This window comes from Heterodontus francisci, chromosome 40 (assembly GCF_036365525.1).
Source record: "Heterodontus francisci isolate sHetFra1 chromosome 40, sHetFra1.hap1, whole genome shotgun sequence".
In the NCBI taxonomy this organism is placed as follows: domain Eukaryota; kingdom Metazoa; phylum Chordata; class Chondrichthyes; order Heterodontiformes; family Heterodontidae; genus Heterodontus; species Heterodontus francisci.
In genome coordinates, this window is record NC_090410.1 from 17667880 (window position 1) to 17688234 (window position 20355).

The 20355-nt window shown below is 46.6% G+C and overlaps 1 protein-coding gene across 2 annotated transcripts in view; it reads left to right on the plus strand.

Annotated features, from left to right (window-relative positions):
- Positions 1–19925, plus strand: part of paf1 (PAF1 homolog, Paf1/RNA polymerase II complex component) — a 41227-nt gene extending 21302 nt beyond the window's left edge. The window contains exons 6-14 of one of the 2 annotated variants that reach the window (XM_068019141.1): positions 1340–1441; positions 2155–2260; positions 3037–3105; positions 4732–4835; positions 5858–5974; positions 8309–8437; positions 9095–9206; positions 15268–15349; positions 16999–19925. In XM_068019141.1, coding sequence (XP_067875242.1) covers positions 1340–1441; positions 2155–2260; positions 3037–3105; positions 4732–4835; positions 5858–5974; positions 8309–8437; positions 9095–9206; positions 15268–15349; positions 16999–17408 — 1231 coding nt within the window. In that variant the 3' untranslated portion in view covers positions 17409–19925. Of the gene's footprint in view, positions 1–1339; positions 1442–2154; positions 2261–3036; positions 3106–4731; positions 4836–5857; positions 5975–8308; positions 8438–9094; positions 9207–15267; positions 15350–16995 lie in introns of both variants that reach the window. The other variant, XM_068019140.1, reaches the window with a different exon arrangement.
- The last annotated feature ends 430 nt before the right edge of the window (positions 19926–20355 follow it).

Here is a 20355-nt window from a genome sequence, read left to right on the forward strand (position 1 = left end):
TTAATTTTCTGGTCAATGGTAATCCCCAGGATGTTGATGGTGGGAGATTCAGTGATGGTGATGTTGTTGAATGTCATGGGGAGATGGTTAGATTCTCTTTGCTGGAGATGGTCATTGCCTGGCAGTTGTGTTGGTCCCAAAGCTCACTAAGGTCGAGGTTGACCTATTGCCCTCACCTCACTGCCGACAAATTAGGGCACAAAAATTTTTTTAAGGTGATGGGTGCAGGAAAAAAAGTCTTAACTAATGGCATACACCATGAGATGCTCCAGTCCAGCAGGATCCAGCCCAATGACGAGATAATCAGTTTTAGTGGTGTTGGTTGAGGGATAAATATTCACCAGGACACTGGGGAGAACTCCCCTATTCTGTTTTGAATAGTGCTGTGGAATCTATAACATCCAAGGCAGAGACGGGACCTCAGTTGAGCCTCTCATCTGAAAGACCGCACCTCCAGCAGTGGAGCAGTCCCTCAGTACTGCACTGGAGGGTCAACCCGGTTATGTGCTCAAGTCTCTGGAGTGGGAATTGAATGAATAGAAACAGCACCATGTCATCCCAAAGTCTTCTGAGAAATAATACCAGCTATCTTTGGCAAGAGTGTAAATTGTTTGAGATTGAAAATAAGAACTCCACACCCACTCCCACCTGTTTGAACAACCACTTGGGACCATCATTTTGTGGGCCAAACAGTCTCCCACCTGTGGAGTATCCAGCAGACAAACTGGCTGACTCAGGTTATTGATGAGAATACTTTGTGCAGCCTTTGGAGTTGAACTCTGATTCTATCAATACAGGTTGAAAAAAAACTCAGTAGAGGCAAATAAAAACAGAAAGCGTTGGAAATACTCAGCGGGTCTGGCAGCATCTGTGGAGAGAGAAAACCGAGTTAACGTTTCAGGTCTGTGGCCTTGCTTCTAATGAACCTGAAAGGTTAACTCTGTTTCTCTCTCTCTCCACAGATGCTGCCAGACCCACTGAGTATTTCCAGCGCTTTCTGTTTTGTTTTCTGATTTCCAGCATTGGCAGTATTTTGCTTTTATTTCAGTAGAGGCAAATTTTAGTTTTGCAATACCAACACACAGCACTGATGGAGCAGTAATTAGATTTCCGTGTGTGGTTTGTTGCTGTTTCTATTTATTCAAGTCATAAGGATGATAATGATTTTAATTGTGGCAAGTCATTATAGAGCATGGGAAAGATGGAAGTACACCCTCGGGCATCATGAATGTTTAGTGTTTGTGGAGGGAGGGGGGCGGTTTGGGACCTTAAAGATTGAGCACCAGTTATATTTGAGTGGTGTTCTCTGCATGGTGTGACTGTGTCCCCTTTGGTTCAGATCACAGCAGCATGCGAAGGTGGTGCCATGGATGAGAAAGACTGAATATATCTCCACAGAATTCAACCGATACGGGATCTCCAATGAGAAGCCTGAAGTCAAGTAAGTAAGACATTGATGTGGGACTGTCACTCTTGTAGACTGTTTCAGAGAGGTACTTGGTCTGTGCTTAAACCATGTCCTGTTAAACACACCCATCTGTGATTGAGGCAATGTCTTTGGTCACTCGCAGCTGGCCGTGAGCCACGTACTTTTAATTAAAATGCCTTCTTAAAAAATATTTTAAAGTTAAGCGTTAAATTTGTTCTGGGATGATGGAATTGGGGAACTGGTGAGATAGAGAATGGTGGCCGGAGGTCCCCGAGATGTACTGGATTGATCAACTGGTCCCAGGTGGTGGCCTTGGCCCAGCCCCAAATGGCTGCTTAAACCCTTTTACCAGTTCTCCAATGACTGCTGGTTTCTTTCTCCAGCAAGAAATGAGGCAGCTTCATGTTGAAGTTGTTTTGTTACCAAACCCAGGTTTGGGTGTTTGAGGATCACTGCCTCTGGGTAGAGGATATTAGGGACTGAGTGAAATCCTAGCATTCAGAATGAGGACTTCTCAAGCCGATCAGTCCGAGTGTGTCCCAGTTTAGATTTGTGTATCAACTACAGAGTTCTTGCCTGCTGCATATTTTTAGTGAGAAGTTAACATGAGGTGTATGTAGTTACTCTTCTGGTGTTTGAGGTTTGATGTTTTTCTGTTTTGTGCTGTAACTTGCACCAGTTCTGCGACTGTTTTATCTTCTCACCTCCCATTCCCCCAAAACCAGGATTGGTGTATCTGTCAAACAGCAGTTCACAGAGGAGGAGATTTACAAGGACCGAGACAGCCAGATCGCAGCAATTGAAAAGACCTTTGTGGACGCGAATAAAGAGGTAGGAAAAAATATTCAAACTGACCGTATCAGACACCATTCCCGAGAGAGTATTCGATCCCCAATCCCCTCCATCCTGAGGGAGGGTATCATATTATACCTTCCAGAAGGTTTACCAAGGTGTGCCCTAATTCTCTTCCCTGCTTAGTATACAAAATTAAAATGTCCAAACTATGTGGGTTTCCTCCGGGTGCTCCGGTTTCCTTCCACAGGCAAAGACTTGCAGGTTGATAGGTAAATTGGCCATTACAAATTGCTCCTAGTGTAGGTAGGTGGTAGGAGAATGGTGGGGATGTGGTAGGGAATATGGGATTAATGTAGGATTAGTATAAAATGGGTGGTTGTTGGCTGGCACAGACTCGGTGGGCCGAAGGGCCTGTTTCAGTGCTGTATCACTAAAACTAAAACTAAAAACTAAATAACCTGCCTCCAAAGGAACTGTGTTTCTGAGGGAGTAAACCAGTCTATGGCCTTTGTTCCCCCGAGAGATTGTACCAAACCACTCCAGAGGGAGTGTGACAAACTAACTGCCTTGGACTGTGAAGAAGGTGCTACCAAACTAGATCTCAACAAGGTGTCCCAGTGCAGCGGTAGCTGAATAAAGAAAGATCAGGTCAACGGTTTAACTCTGAGCCTTCCATTCCTTGGTTCAGGTGTTGACATTCTGATTGAGGGTTAAACTGGTGTCTCTGTCAGCAGGATAGATTCCTAACCTTTATAACCAGAGAAGTGATTTCTGTGGGGGCTGTTTTTAACTCTGGTGTGTACATCTCCTAGGTCACTCAACACTACAGCAAGCCTCGGGTTATCCCTGTGGAAGTCATGCCTGTGTTCCCTGATTTTAAGGTAAGGGCTATGGATGTGCTTTACCAATGGATGTTGCATGGCCTCGGCATATTATTGTGTCCCAGTGAAATGTCTCATTTTGCGACCTTGTCCAGTTGGTTGTGACAGGCTTTTGGGTGTAGGCTGGTGTGATGGGGAAGTGGCAGGGATTATTTGTGAATGCTAAATGATGCCAGCATTTGTCTGTTGTCAACAACTTTTAAGATTGTGCCCCTTATATCCATGCCCAAGATGCCAATATGCACAGGGAACAAAAGTGGACCCAGGGCTGACACCTTGGTTATGCCACTTGTGAGCAGCACCTATTTACCATAAATTTGGTTTCCTGTTCAACAATTTTCTATCCCTAGAGCTACATTTCCTCTTGTTCCACATGCCTGAATTTTTCTGAAAACCTTCTTGTGAGCATATCTTCCTAATCACCTTCTGAAAATCTGTATGTACGCCACCTTTTAAGGGGAAGTTGAGTAAGTATTTGAAGCAGAGGAACACAGGACAATTGGGACAGAGTGGGTAGTGGGAGTAGTTTTGGATTGAGACACGGTTGGGCATTGGGATTAGCTTGGGATGGATATAGGGCTTGGGAGGGCACAGAGCAGTGGGAATAGTTTGGGATTGATAGAGTTATGGAGGGGAAAAGGGCAGTAGGACTGGTTTGGGATTAATTCAGGTCTATGGGGAGGGAGCAGGGCTGTGGAAATAGTTTGGGATTAGTACAGGGCTATGGGATATACCACTTATGAACAATACCTGTTTACCATAACTGTTTGTTCAACAACCGACTTTTTAATCCCTGCAGCTACATTTCCTCTTGTTCCATACACCTGAATTTTTCAAACAAATCTCTTGTGAGAAAATCCTGCTGATGACTTGAAAATCTGTACTCACTATATCATAAACACAGGGCTATGGGAAGAAAGCGAAGTAGTGGGATTAGTTTGGGAATCCTTTAACAAAGAGTCAGTAGAAGTACAGAGGGCCGAATGGCCTCCTTCCGTGCTGTGCACTGTTAAGATTCCAATATTCTACTATTCTGCTGCATTCCCTTTGCTTATCCAAAGGGTCAGTTCTCCGAAAGAAACAAATTTGTCAAGTACAACTTGCCTTTAACAAATCCCAGGGCCTATTAGTCACTCTGGTTTTAAGCTGTGTAACCCTAGCCTCCTTTCTGCCCGTTAACTTGGAGATTTTTCTTCACATAATTTCCATTTTAACTACTCTGTTCATCTATTACTGGTTGAGTGCGTTTCTTTCTCTGCGCTATATTTTCTGGGGGGGTTTTTTTGCCCCTCAAGTTGAGATTATGTGTTCATATCCTGGAGTGAGGTTTGAACCCACAGCTCGAATTCGGAGGCGAGAGTGCAATGCACTGATTCAATCTGACACTTGGTCAGTCAGGGCACATTGCGCGCGGGGTTACAAGATCTGGAATGAACACTGAATGTAAATCTTTTCATTGTGCCACTCCAAGCTGGGGAATAGGGAGTCCGAGGACCTATTGCTGAAACGCCCAGTCAGATCCCCAGTAGCAGTAACTCACGGTTAAGGAATGCTAGCAATCCTGCTGTATTCCATTAGGATTGTAGAGGATGATTTCAAATCTCCATTTCCTTCTCTTTTCCATAGATGTGGATTAACCCTTGTGCACAGGTCATATTCGACTCCGACCCAGCACCCAAAGAAATTGCTGGTCCGGGTGCCGTGGAGATGATGTCCCAAGCTATGATCAGGTAAGGTGCTCCAACCTGCTGCTGCTGTTCAAGCAGAAGGTTGGGAGCTGTTGAGTTTAATGCACGTTGAGGCTGCAAATCTCAGAACTTCAGGAGTTCAGACTGTGCGCTTAGCTCATTAAAGCTGCTGAATGTGCAATAATTGGCTATCAAAGGATGGGATTGCATTTGTCCTTTAAAGGGATCCTTCCTGGTGGAGCAAAACCAGATTGTGTCCTGTGTACCCTGAGAGTGGAGAGAGTACACAGGAGGAGGAACTGTGTACCCTGAGAGTGGAGAGAGTACACTGGAGGGACTGTGTGCCCTGAGAGTGGAGGGAGTACACTGGAAGTGAGACTGTGAAGCTTGAAAGTGGAGATGACATGAGATACCAGGAATGTTCTTAGTCAGCAGTGAGTTGGGGAAATTAGGAGCCTGTTCCTGGGCTACTCTCCCATTAAGCCACTGGGCTACTCCACTTGTAGTAAACTGTTGTATTCTCAGTTAGACTGTTCTGCTGAGTGAGCACTTATGTAACAGTGGTATTCCCGAGTGTGGCCTCCTCCCCTGCTGATTGTGAGGCTGTAGACCGTGGTATAAAAACAGGAAATGCTGGAAGTACTCAGCAGGTCAGGCAGCTTGTGTGCAGAAAGAAACAGAATTAATATTTAAGGTCGATGACCTTTCATCAGAACTGGAAAGTGTAACAGGTTTTAAGCGAATGCAGAGCCAGAGAGAGGGGGTTGGGGAGGAAAGAACAAAAAGGAAGGTCTGTGGTAGGGTGGAAGGCAGGAGAGATTAAATAACAAAAGAGATGCTGGTGAAAGCAAGGATATAGTAATGGAACAAATAAAGAAACAAAAGATGTGTGTGGAGGAGCAGTAAATGGTCAGCAGCGGTTATGATCTGTAATTGTCAAAGTCTGGAAGGCTGTTAAAATACCTGATGTGGATCAGATTGAAATGTAACTGTTTCTCTCTCTCCCTCTCTCTCTCTCTCCCCCTCTCTTTCCCCCTCCCCCCACCCCCCCCCTCCTGCCCCAGAGGTATGATGGACGAGGAAGGAAATCAATTTGTTGCTTACTTTCTGCCAAATGAGGACACTATAAAGAAACGGAAGAGAGACAATGAGGAATGCATTGATTACATGCCCGAGGATGTGTAAGTCAGAACTTTACTGTGTTATGGTTAGAATTCAGGGTAAGATCTTGCACTGAATTGCAACAGCGAGGATTCTGAAAATGAGGTTGAAATAAGCAAATGGCTGGTTGAACCATTCCCAAGCCACATACAACGCGGGTTATATACCAAGTTACGGTCGCACTACACTGACCCATCAAAAACTCCCAGGGCAGGTACAGCACGGCTCTGACTTTTACACGCCCCTGTAGAGTGTCTGGTAAAAGTTAACGGGTCCTTGACGGCGCCCCTTCACTTTGGGAAAGGAGTGCGTCAGGGATACCCCATGTCCGGCCACTTATATACATCTGTGTGGAGCCATTCCTGTGCCTGCTTCGCAGGAAGTTGACTGGTTTGGCTCTGCGCGGGCCGGGCATGCGGGTCGTCCTCTCGGCTTACGCCAATGATGTGCTCCTCACGGTCACAGAACCCGTTGCCTTGCGGATGATGCCAGCAGACCTTTTCTGCCGCGTCCTCCGCGATGATCAATTGGGAGAAATGTTCTGGACCTCAATGGGTCAGTGGTGGGTGGACTCCCTGCTGAAGGAGTTAACACCTTTTGCGTGGAGCACCACACACCTCCTATCTGGGAGTCCACTTGAGCCCCGCTGAGGAAGCCTGGCCGGTAAACTGGCAGGAGTTGGAGGCGAAAGTCACCACTCGGTTAGAGCGCTAGATGGGACTGCTCCGAGTGCTTTCCTACAGGGGCCGAGCGCTGATCATAAACCAACTGGTGGTCTCAATGCTGTTGTACCGGTTGGTCACTTTGGTCCCGTCCCCTGCATTTGCCACCAAGATCCAGAAGAAGCTATTCGATTTCTTCTGGGTCAAGAGGAAACACTGGGTCTCTGCCGCAGTCCTGAGTCTCCCGATTGAGGAGGGTGGCCAGTCACTGGTGTGCATCCACAGCCAGGCTGCTACTCTCCGCCTTCGGACCCTGCAGAGATACCTGTACATCAAGTGGCCTCCCAGATGGTGTGCGCTGGCAATGTATTTTTTCCGCCAGGGCACTGCCTTCAAGACGACACGCAGCTCCTGTCGAAGAATGTTAGCCACGTCTTTCTTAGGGAGTTGCCCGTCTTTTACCGGGATTTATTCAGAGTCTGGAACATGGTCGCCTCCAGTCAGGGCGCTCCCCCACTGGCGGAGGAGAGCGCCTCGGCTGTCCCGGCGGCCAGCGCTGGGGACGGACCAACAGGTGGAGGAGTAACCTAAGGGATGCCCCTCACTACGGGTGACGAGGGGGCTCGGGAGTGCGGAACATCCCCGGCCGAACTGACCCCCGCTCAGCCAGAGCTGCTGATTGGACCCAGGCCCTCCTTGGGAGTCGGTCCCACACAACCTGAGCTGCCTCTTGGAAATGCCCTCTGTATCAATCCACACAGCGCGGTGGGGTTTCCTGTACAGACTGCTCCTGCACACTCTGCACTTCCTCTCCCTCATCTGCTGCCCAGACACGCTGTGGAGGTCTCTTTACATGTAAGTCCTCCCCCTTTACATATTTGGACCTGGGATGGAGGGTGCTGCACAGGGCAATCCCGTGCAATAGACTGTTAAGTAGGTTCACGAACTCCCAGGCCACCTGCAATTTCTGCAGCCTGGACAAGTCCTTGTTCCATGTATATATGGACTACGCAAGGTTGCAGCCCCTCTTCAAATATTTAAAAGGGCTGCTCCTCAAGTTTTGGCTGCACTTCAGCCCCACACTCCTGATCTTTGGAAGCCTGGTGTGTGTTGGGGGGTGGGGGGCCGGGCCGGGAGGAGGATCTCCGCAACGGTCTGCTCCTCCTGGGCCTGGCCAAGGTAGCAATTCACCAGGTCCAGGCTGCGGGCCATCGGGGGGTCCGTCCGCCCTGATTGCCTGCCCCTCTTCTGAGGTTACGTTCGCGCCCGGATGTCCCTGGAGCAGGAGCATGCGGTGTCCGCTGGTTCACTTGAGGCCTTCTGCGACCGGTGGGCATCGCAGGGGCTAGAGTGCATCACAGTTGCAGGCAATGCTATTTTAATTTGAATTTTTGTTTTATTTATTCGATTTTAATAAAATTATTTCATAAAATGTACATAAGTGGGGGGGAGGGGGGGGGGCCTGAGGAATAAAGGCCCCCTGGACATAAAAGGGGCCTGGGGTATAAAGGCCACATTATGAAAATAAAAACAAATTTTAAAAAAAAACAACAGAAGGGTTAGACAAAGTAAAGCTCCCGCTACACTGTCCCATCAAACTCTCCCAGCACCGGTTAGGTACAGTGTAAAGGGTGAGAGTGTGAGATGAGATGGCTCCGTATTCCATACTCAATGAGTTTTCTGCTTTTTCAGGTACGAATACAAAATATCCAGAGAGTATAACTGGAACGTGAAGAACAAAGCCAGCAAAGGATACGAGGAAAACTATTTCTTCATCTTCCGCGATGGAGACGGGGTTTACTACAACGAGCTTGAGACCAGGTGAGCTGAGAGCTAACAATCCCACAGCTGTAATGTCACAACCAGGAGCTGGGACACGTTTTATCCTAGAGTGTAACAGCTGGTGAGAGACAGTCTGAACTTAATTTACCCACATCTGCTTTCTCCCCTCGCTTGCCTCCTCCTTAAAGCTCCTGGATAACAATTTGCTCATTCCTCGCACAGTCGCTACACCAAAGAGCTCCTCATTGCTGGTGATTTTTAATCTACCCCTAAATTCCTTTTGCCCTCCACTTCCCCCCTCCCCCCCAGCTACCTCCTTCCATTGTCAGCTTGCGCATCAATTTCCCCAACTACACCCACAGGCAGCCCTTTGACCTTGCCGGCTGGTGGCGGCTGTCCTTTGACCTTGCCAGCTGGCGAGGGCTCCCCTTTGACTTTGTCAGCCTCCCCCATTGCCTTTCCTCAATGATCACACTGCCCTTGCATAGTTCCATTCTAACCTGTTCCAAAGTCAGCAGTACCTCTCCTGCATGACTCCGTCCTGTTCCTCCTGTACACACTGCTTGCTGAAATTTTCCATGGTACACTTTGCTGTGTTAGAGGCACCTATGTGTGTACATATGTAGGTGTGAGATGTTGTTGATGTGAACCTGTAGCTGCAGCTTCTGGCTAACTGATTGTTATCTGTTTCTACAGAGTGCGTCTGAGCAAGCGGCGTGCAAAGGGAGGTCACGGAGTTCAGTCAAACACCAACGCAGTGCTGGTGGTAAAGCATAGAGATATGAATGAGAAAGAGCTGGAGGCACAGGTTGGTGAAGCTGCTGAGCAATCGCCAGCCTGCTGGCGAAACATTCAGCTATTCTGAAGTACAGTGTGATTTTTTTTTTAAAATAATAGTACTGCATTTAATATTTAATCACAGTCCTGACGGTGTTCAGTAATGCCTTACCATCATGTCAGCTCCTGCCTGTTGCTCGTGGGTCATGTTCACTGATGGAACAAAGTGATGATAAAAATATCAAAGTCCTGATATTGGGTTAGATTCCTGTCCTGCAATGGCGGACCATCCCCAGTTTGATCATAAAACTGGAGCCTGTTCTTCAGCAAATACAGCAGCAGTCTTTCATCACAATGTAGTGAACATGGACCAGTGTCCGTGGGAGATCGAGGTCAGTGAGGAGCTGCAGAATCTGTTATACCATCATTAAAATGAGGGCGTGCCTGTTGGTGAATACATTGTCCTCACTGACCTGATGTCCTCCCATACAGTGTATCACATAGAGTTATACAGCACAAAAACAGGCCCTTTAGCCCATCGTGTCCGTGCCGGCCATCAAGCACCTAACTATTCTAATCCCATTTTCCAGCGCTTGGCCCATAGCCTTGTATGCTGTGGAATTTCACGTACTCATCTAAATACTTCTTAAATATTGTGAGGGTTCCTGCCTCTACCACTTCTTCAGGCAGTGCATTCCAGATTCCAACCACCCTCTGGGTGAAAAAATCCCTTCTATAACCGCCTGCCCCTTACCTTAAATCTATGCCCCCTAGTTATTGACCCCTCCGCTAAGGGAAAAAGTTTCTCCCTATCTAACCTATCAATGTCTCTCATAATTTTGTATATCTCAATCAAGTCCACCCTCGGCCTTCTCAGCTCTAAGGAAAACAACCCTAGCCTATCCAGTTTCTCTCCATAGCTGAAATGCTCCAGCCCAGGCAACATCCTGGTGACTCTCCTCTGCACCCTCTCCAGTGCAATCACATCCTTCCTATAGTGTGGTGACCAGAACTGTACACAGTACTCTAGCTGTGGCCTAACTAGCATTTTATACAGCTCCATCATAACCTCCCTGCTCTTACATTCTGTGCCTCGGCTAATAAAGGCAAGTATCCCATATGCCTTCCTAACCACCTTATTTACCTGTGCTCCTGCCTTCAGTGATCTATGGACAAGTACACCAAGGTCTCTCTGACCCTCTGTACTTCCTCGGGTCCTACCATCCATTGTATATTCCCTTGCCTTGTTAGTCCTCCCAAAATGCATCACCTCTCACTTCTCAGGATTAAATTCCATTTGCCACTGCTCTGCCCATCTATAATGTCCAGTAATCTAAGGCTTTCCTCCTCACTATTTACAACACCACCAGTTTTCGTGTCATCTGTGAACTTGCTGGTCATACCTCCTATATTCATGTCTAAATCATTCATGTACATCATTAATAGTTTATCAGCTTGTAAAGATTATGTCAAACTGTACAGGGTGGGAAACCCCCTAGACCCTTGAGGCTGGTCTGTTTGACCAGATCTGCTGCATCCCTCCTACCCCTTGATCATTTTCCCTGCAAAACATCTGTCTTGTTCCATCTTTACTGACACTATCTCCTGCCTTCACTGCACTCGTCACAAGCTACTCCACAACCTCTGTATTAAATAGTTAACAGTCTGTCCACTTTGTCCCTTCTGAGCTCCAGTCCCTCTCATCTAACATGAACAATGCCCCAGATATCAGCCAATATATTTTGAAATCCTTTCCTATTGTACTTTATATTCTTGTGATCTTATCCTTATTTGTGTTCTGCTCCAGACCAGTTCCATGCTCCCCCTTTCACCTTATACTTGCCCATCTCTGATCTACCTGTGCATTTATGCTGGAGGAACTTTATTTTCCCCCTATTCATAAGAACATAAGTAGGACTAGACCATAAGGCCCCTTGAGCCTGCTTCTCCATTCAATATGATCATGGCTGGTGATCTGCCTCAATTCCACTTTCCTGTCCGCTCCCCATATCCCTTGATTCCCTGAATGATCAATAATCTATCTATCCCAGCCTTTAATGTATTCAACGATGGAGCATCCACAACCCTCTGGGGTAGAGAATTCCAAAGATTCAGATCCTTCGAGTGAAGAAATTTCTCTTCATCTCATTCCCAAATGATCCCGAGGCTGCTCGCCCATGTTCTAGATTTCCCAGCTGGGGAAATCATCTCTCAGCATCTACCCTGTGAAGCCCCTTCAGCATCTTGTATATTTCAATGAGATCACCTCTCATTTTTCTAAACTCCAGAGAGTATAGACCCAATTTACTCAGCCTCTCATGGGACAGACCTCTCATACCAGCAACCGATATAGTGAACCTTCTCTGTTCTGCATCCAAGGCAAATATATCCTTCCCTTTGATCTGGAGAACAAAACTGCACACACTATTCCAAGCGTTCCCACATTAGTGCCCTATAGTTAGAGTGTCCCGAAGCAAAAACAAAATACTGCAGGTGCTAGAAATCTGAAACAAAAACAGGAAATGTTGGGACACTGAGCAAGCCAGGTAGCCTCTGTCGCGAAAGGTGTCATGCCCTTTCAGGTGTAAAACCTTCTTTGGAACCAAATTATGTTAGAGAAGGGGTGAGGGCCAATCCTACGAAGGTTGCCTCCCTGATCAGTTTCCCCTGTATGTAGATGACTGTCGGTGCTTCTCCTGATCTTGCCCTGATCTACAGCACCTCTTTAATTTTGCTTCAGATTTCCACCACTCCCTTACCTTTATGTGGCCCTTTCTAACTCTTCCCATCCCTTCTTGGAATTTTATCTCTGGGGATATGCTGTCCACTGTCATCTATTTACAAGCCCACTGACTCCCACTTCTACTCTGATTATACTTCCTCCTACCCTTCTTCCTGTCAGGACTCCATTCCATTCCCACAGTTTCTCTATCTCCATTGCATCTTCTCCAAGAATTCCACCTTCCACACCACAGCTTCCAAAATATCTCCCTCAGCCGGCGATCTCCCTCCCTCAAGGTTGCAATCCTTGACCAAGAATGTCCCATTTCCTGTACTTATGCCCTCATCATTCTTTCCCCTCACAGTGATGGGGTCTCCCTTGTCCTCATCTTTCCACACCATCAGCCTCTGCATTCAGCACATCATCCTTCCAATGCCTCCCGCGCATTGCCGCCGCAAACTACATCTTCCTCTCCCCTCTCAGAATTCTGAAAGGACTGATCCCTTTTTCCATTACCCCCAACACCTCCCTGTAAGTACAGAAGATGCAACTCTTGCCTATTCATCTCTTCCCATACCACTGTCCAGACCCCAAACACTCATATCAGGTAAGGTGGCGAATTAGTTTTGCTTCCTCCACCGAAAGTTCACTGCGTTCACTGCCCACAGCGTGACCTCCACTACACTGAGGAGACCAAATGCTGATTGGATGATTGCTTCGCCCTATCTGCAAATGTGACCCTAGGCTTTATGTAACTCCCACTTTGTTCTTGGCCTCCAACACTGTTCCATTGAAGCTCAATGCAAACTACAATAATAGCACCTCATCTCTCTGCTGTTTGCAACTCCTTGGAGCTCGCTACAGCTGCTATGTTCTCTCAGGCAGCAGGTGTTGTCAAGGTGGGATGGGTGTGTACCGGCATTTCTGTGGATGGAGGATGCAAACAGGTTGATGGCTCATGCCTTTTCCCTAAAGCAGGACAGGATTTTTATACACGATTTTTTGACAGAGCAACACAGATTCCAAAGTGATATAGAACATAGAACATACAGCACAGAACAGGCCCTTCGGCCCACAATGTTGTGCCGATCCTTTGTCCTCTGTCAAGGACAATTTAATCTATACCCCATCATTCTCCTTTATCCATATACCTATCCAAAAGCCTTTTGAAAGTCCCTAAAGTTTCTGACTCAACAACTTCCCCGGGCAAGGCATTCCATGCCTCGACCACTCTCTGGGTAAAGAACCTTCCCCTGACATCCCCCTTATATCTCCCACCCTTCACCTTAAATTTATGACCCCTTGTAACGCTTTGCTCCACCCGGGGAAAAAGTTTCTGACTGTCTACCCTATCTATTCCCCTGATCATCTTATAAACCTCTATCATGTCACCCCTCATCCTTCTCCTTTCTAATGAGAAGAGGCCTAGAATGTTCAGCCTTTCCTCGTAAGACTTATTCTCCATTCCAGGCAACATCCTGGTAAATCTCCTCTGCACCCTCTCCAAGGCTTCCACATCCTTCCTAAAATGAGGCGACCAGAACTGCACACAGTACTCCAAATGAGGCCTTACCAAGGTCCTGTACAGCTGCATCATCACCTCACGGCTCTTAAATTCAATCCCTCTGCTAATGAACGCTAACACCCCATATGCCTTCTTCACAGCCCTATCCACTTGAGTTGCAACTTTCAATGATCTATGCACATAGACCCCAAGGTCTCTCTGCTCCTCCACATGCCCAAGAACCCTACCGTTAACCCAGTATTTTGCATTCATGTTTGTCCTTCCAAAATGGACGACCTCACACTTTTCAGGGTTAAACTCCATCTGCCACTTTTCAGCCCAACACTGCAACCTATCCAAGTCCCTTTGCAGACGACAATAGCCCTCCTCGGTATCCACAACTCCACCAACCTTTGTATCATCTGCAAATTTACTGACCCACCCTTCGACTTCCTCATCCAAGTCGTTAATAAAAATCACAAACAGGAGAGGACCCAGAACTGATCCCTGCGGCACGCCACTGGTAACTGGGCTCCAGGCTGAGTATTTACCATCTAAGACCACTCTCTGCCTTCTATCAGTTAGCCAATTCTTAATCCAACTGGCCACATTCCCCACTATCCCATGCCTCCTGACTTTCTCCATAAGTCTACCATGGGGGACCTTATCAAATGCCTTACTAAAATCCATGTACACCACATCCACTGGTTTACCCTCATCCACTTGCTTGGTCACCTGCTCAAAGAATTCGATCAGGCTTGTGAGGCAAGACCTACCCCTCACAAAACCGTGCTGACTGTCCCGAATCAAGCAGTGTCTTTCCAGATGCTCAGAAATCCTATCCCTCAGCACCTTTTCCATCAACTTGCCTACCACCGAAGTAAGACTAACTGGCCTGTAATTCCCAGGGTTGTTCCTATTCCCTTTCTTGAACAGGGGCACAACATTTGCCACCCTCCAATCACCTGGTACCACCCCCGTCAGCAGAGAAGATGAAAAGATCATTGCCAGCGGCTCTGCAATTTCATCCCTTGCTTCCCATAACATCCTTGGATATACCCCGTCAGGCCCGGGAGACTTGTCTATCTTCAAGTTATTCAAAAACCCCAACACATCTTCCCTCCTAACGAGCACTTCCTCGAGCTTACCAGTCTGCTTCCCACCGTCCTCTTCAGTAATACACCCCTTCTCATTCGTAAATACCGAAGAGAAGTACTCATTCAAAACCTCACTTATCTCTTCCGGCTCAACACACAGTCTCCCGCTATTGTCCTTGACCGGACCTACGGTCCCCCTAGTCATCCTCATATTTCCTCATATATGATTGAAGCATTTAAAGTTATTTACGAACAGGGCAGGTAGAAGCAAATAGTTACAAGTAGATGAGGGGTTTAGAATGATGACCCAAAAATACAAGATTAAATGTAGAGATTTAAATTGGGAAACCTCTTTACACAGAGTTGTGAAGATGTGGGAATCATTTGCAGGGTCCGTGCTTGAGGCAAAAACTCAGCATTCCAGAATAGATTGGATAGGTGAATGAAGGAAAAAGGGATATGGGAACAGGGTTAGACAACTTGCTTACATTGAGGGCAAACACCGACATGGACTAGTTGGACTGAATTGGCCTGTTTCAGGGTTAGAATGTTCATATATTTGTAAGTGAATTAATTGAAGTGATTCCCAGTGAGATGTGTAAAATCAAATTGGGGTTTATGCCAAGGTGGTGCAGCTCAACAGTGGCAGATTGTAAAGCAGGGGGAGGAGGCTGGCAATAATGTGCAGTCTTACTGGGGACCCAGAGTCCCCAAGACCAACTTTTGCTGGGGACGTTTACCTGAATGTCTTTGTGCTGTTACCACATAGGAAGCCAGACGGGCTCAACTGGAGAATCATGAGCCAGAGGATGAAGAGGAAATGGACCATGGGACAGCGATCCCGGGATCAGGTAAAGGCTTTTATCCAGATGGCTTTTTTTTTTCAATGATCAGTGCAGGCAAATAGCACACACTTCTTGCAATGAAATCAGCAACTTGCAGCTCTCCCCACAATAAACAGTCCCCAAGTCTCATCTCTTCTCCACCACCCTGTTCTGACCCAGGATTAAGCCCCCGCCCCCATTACTGGCTGTCAGTTTGGCCTTTCTGGGCTCTAATAGCAGTTGGAAAGTGTATCTGTAGAGTCATGGCGTAGAGTCATTATGGCACAAAAGAGGGCCATTTGACCCATCAAGTCCATGCCAGCTCACTATACAGCAATCTAGTCAGTCCCATTCCCCCACTCTATCCCTGATTATTTCCCTCAAGTGCCCATCCCTTTTCCTTTTGAAATTATTGATTGTCTCTACTTCGTAGGCAGCGAGTTCTGAGTCATTGCTGTGCAATAAAAAAAAAAGTTCTTCCTCACATCCCTCCTGTATCTCTTGCCCAAAACCTTAAATCCATGTCCCCTAGTCCTAGTGCCATCAGCTAATGGGAACAGCTTTTCTTTGTCTACCTTATCTCAAACTGTCATAATCTTGCACAACATTTTCAGGTCTCCCCTCAACCTCCTTTGCTCCAAAGAGAACAACCCCAGCTTCTCCAAGCTAACCTTGTAGCTAATTTCCCTCATCCCTGGAACCATTCTGATACATCGCCTGTGCATCCTCTCGAGGACCTTCGCATCCTTCCTAAAGTGTGGTGACCAGAAGGATGTGAAGATGTCTGTTGAGGGTGGGATAGACTTTATCATGGTGCCTTGCACAGATGGATGATGTGTCAGCATTCACTGTCCTGGTTGCCATTTAACCTGTCATTGCTCTTTATTCTGCTCTTCATTTGGGAAAAAAAAAACTGAGTTAGGTGAAGTTGGTCTGCACTCCTTGATGAAGTTCAAAAGTGTAATTTCAGTGTTGCCTTCATTATACTCAGCCTATCTCCTGCTGACAGCCCTAGTTTGGGCTGCTATTTTTCTCCTGCCCGATTTCCTGTTCCCAGTCTGTTGTATTCTCGAGGCTGGTTTCAGGTCTGTACTGAAGCTCCCTCCCAGTCATGGTTCTTACTTTTCCCCTCTCCTTCCCTGGAGGTGTTGTGTGCGGTACACCCTGGCTGCCCTCTACACCCCATTCCAGTGACCATCCTTCACATGTGAGCCTAAAAGACATGTTTCGGCAGGATATTCAACTAGATGGGGGGGTGGGGGGCGAGGGTGGAATACCATGCCTGATATCGGTTAAATCAGTATATAATGGTGCACCTTCTGGCTGTATGGCTTGGGTCCACAGTTGCTTTTGCAGCTGAGCCAATGAGGAGCTGATAGTCATCAATTAATTGGTGATTTGTTGGTTACCGGGAAGGGCGTTCCATAAGCCCCTTTCAATGTGTCAACTTCCTGGAAAGTCAGTGTAAATCACCAGGTACCAAGCCCCTGATCGTTTTGTGGATTTCTGTTGTTTTTAATAATTTGGTGGTTACAACATGCTTGCTTTTAGTATTTTGTGCATTAAGCTCTGACTTTGTAGGGGATTATTATCTCTGTTCAGTGTGGGAGGATGGGGTAGTGTCATGGGATCTGCATTCTCTGTCTGACTGATGCATTGTTCCTCTTCACTAGAAGATGAAAAAGACAAAGAAAGTGGCAGCGAGAAGGCAGACAGTGTGGACGAACACTCTGGGAGTGAAAGTGAACGGGAAGAGGAGAAGGAGGATAAAGCGAGCAACAAGAGTGGGAGCGACGTGGAAAGCAATAGTGGGGACGAGCGGCAGGCTCGCGAGGCCCGTGATGAGGAGGAGATCTTCGGCAGTGACGATGACAGTGACCATGAGGATCAGCAGAACGAGAGCGGCCAGGAGGAGAGTGGCAGCGACGATGAACAGCAGAGTGAGGAGGAAGAGCGCCGGAGCAGGAGCGCATCCAACAGCGGCAGCGAGCAATCTGACAATGAGAACCAACATGCTGTGCAAAGTGGCAGTGAGCAGGGTACTGATTCAAATGAGAATGAGGCAAGTGGCAGTGAGAGTGACTGAATAGAGCTCAGCTCTGAACTGGCTGCCTGCAGTGGATCCTAATGGATTGGGACATCATCTTATAGATTCTTGGAGACTTTGGGACCTCAGCAACCCTCCCCTCCCCTCCCCTCGCTATCTGTTTACTCAGTTGGTGAGTATAGCACAGTTCTGTATGTTGAAGCCTGGAGCAACTGACCCAGGTACATGGTGGGTGTAGAAGATTTTAACATTTGGCTAACTGCTGATGTTTAAGCTCATTTTTATAAGCATTTGTATAAAATTGCGACGTTCTATGACATTCTTAAATAGAGATTAAAAATGCATCTGTGTTAAACCTGACACTTGGGTGACAATGGAGAGTGTGTGAGGTTGAACTGCAAAGGAACGCATTAGGGGATACGAGTTCCCAGCTTCAGACCAGACGCTGCACTTGGGAATTGAATTATTTCTGTTGGAGAGAAACTCATCTAATTTTGTACTACTTTATTTTCTAAAATTTGTACAGGATGAAACTTTGTGGAACAGTTTTAGTGATGATTCTAATTCTGGATGTGATTGGGACATGCTTATTGCAGGTTCCAGGATTAACCTGACTGTTACATTTTATGATTGGTTTAAAAAAAAAACTCCATTTCTTCATGGCTTTGTGTGATCTCTGTGCCCTTTCCAGCTCTTCACTGAGATTGGGAGAGTCAGGAAGAGTTTGACCGTTGAAAGTTAGACTTGGTGAACGGTTTTCGTGCTTCAGGTGTGGCTCAGAGAGAGATGGCCCCGCTGTGAATGGGCGCCTTACCAGCCAGCCCTTCATACCGCTGTACAGAGCTCGAATAGTATTAGCAATTCAGCCCTGAACCTTCGAGTGAAGGCTCGCCCAGCAGTAACTGTGCTGGTTAAAAGTGAGAGTTAAAGGCCAGTTAACATCTCTGAGAAGGAAAGGCACCATTTTCAATAATTGCGATATAATGTTGATAATGGATCCATCTAGCCTCGCTAAGCATTTATCCTAACTCGCCTACCTGCCAGCGTGGTGTTATACTCTGCTCTGAGTGAGAAGGGTTTGGGTTTGACCCCAGTCCAGAGATTTGAGCACATAATGTGAAGCAGACACTCCGGTACAGCACTGTGAACTGTCATCTTTCCGACGGAGAGAGAAGTAATTCCTCTTGGGGAGCTGTGGCTGCTTACTCCATTGCTGTCTGTGGGACCTTGGATTGTGCAAATTGGCTGCTGCTCCCAAGCACTGGCACTACACTCCAAAGTGACTCATTGTGAAGAGGTTTGGGACAGTTTGCGGTTTTGTACTCCACATAATAGGAAGGGTATTAATATTCACTAGGATGCTGTCTGGTATGAGGAAAGACAAATGCGAACGCAGACATGTGAAATATTGGAGCTGATTCTTTAGAGCAGAGGAGATCATGCTGTGATTTGATAACTTTGTTTAAAGTTACAAAGGATAGGACAGACTGTTACCAGTGGTTGAGGGGTCTTAAATGAGGGAGCATTGACACAAGATTACATGCAAGAGATTAGAACAGAGAGCAGGAGAACAGAGGTTTATGGATCTGTGGAGTTAGTGATTTGAAGCAGAGACCATGTCAGTCTTTAAGAATAGGTTAGATAGGTGCTGAACGAAAGGGGAATAAACTGATAGGTGGGGGAAATGGGATTAAGCTATTGTTGATGTGGACGATAAGCAGAAGATGGGCTGCATGGACTGAAGAGTCTGTTCTTATGTTGTAGTTTCTATGCAATATGGAAAGAACAAGTGGTGGTGCTCATCTGGACCTGGTATTTGCGAATGGCCCTGACCATGTACTGGAAATGAAAGTTGCAACATCCGTGGGGGACAGTGACAACAGAATCACAAGATAGTTACAGAGGAGGGAGGCCATCAGCCCATCATGTGTTAAGCAACCAGAAACAGCCTTAAAGTTTCTCCTTTGCTGCATCAGTTGGTTTTTAAATGATTTCACGTTGGTCACTCTTGGTGTGATGAACTTCCTGATTTCAGCCCCATGTTTGCCTTTTATTAGTTTGACTCTATGTCTGTGTCCCACGCTGTTCATTTGCTTTAAAGTAATGTTCTGGATTTTCTCTTTCCATACCATTAACTATCTTCAATATTTCTATAAATTCTATGACATGCTTCCAGGCTGAAAAACCTGAGTTTCTCCAATCTTTCCTCATGATTGATACCTCTGCCATAAGGAATCTTGTCCTGTAGCTCTTGCCTGAATTGTTTCCAATGTTCAATGCCTTTCTTGTCCCAGAGGACAGAGATTGATATGGTGCTATGTGATCTGACAAGCACATTGTATAGTTTGACTTTCTGTGACTTGTACTGATTATAGGTCAGTCTTGTATTGGGTCTGCAGGTTGCTGCTGCGCGTAGTTGGACATGTTGAGTGTCGATCGAATGCTAAGACTCCGAGGTCTCTTTCAACTTCACCCACAGCACCATTCATGCAGCATCTGTGCTGCCTATCTTTCTTTCCTATGTTTAGTACCTTACCTTTTGTCTAATAAATTCCATCAGCTGCTGTTTGGCTCACTTGCGTATTTTGTCCAACCTGTGGTTTTTGAGCAGCCTCCTTTGTTCCCATTGCTGCACCTAGTTTGGCATTGCCTTGCAAATCTGAATACTTTGTGTCGAGTTTCTCGACCCAGGTCATTTATAGAAATTGGAAACCGTACAAGCTCCAACACAAAGCCGCCTTGTACCCCACTTACTGGCTCTCATGCCACCATAATGCCTCTAACAATCACTTAATTTCTCTGTTCACCCAATTTCTTAACCGTTCTCAGGGTTTAGCCTGAAGCCCCATAGCTTTAGCTTTTACTAAATAGCCTTTCATGCAGGACTTTGTAAAAGGTCCATTTGCGATCGAGGTATACCACAGTCCACTTGGTCAAAGTCTTGTCGGTCAGGCAGGTTTCTCAATCCGTGTTAACTGTTGTCCTC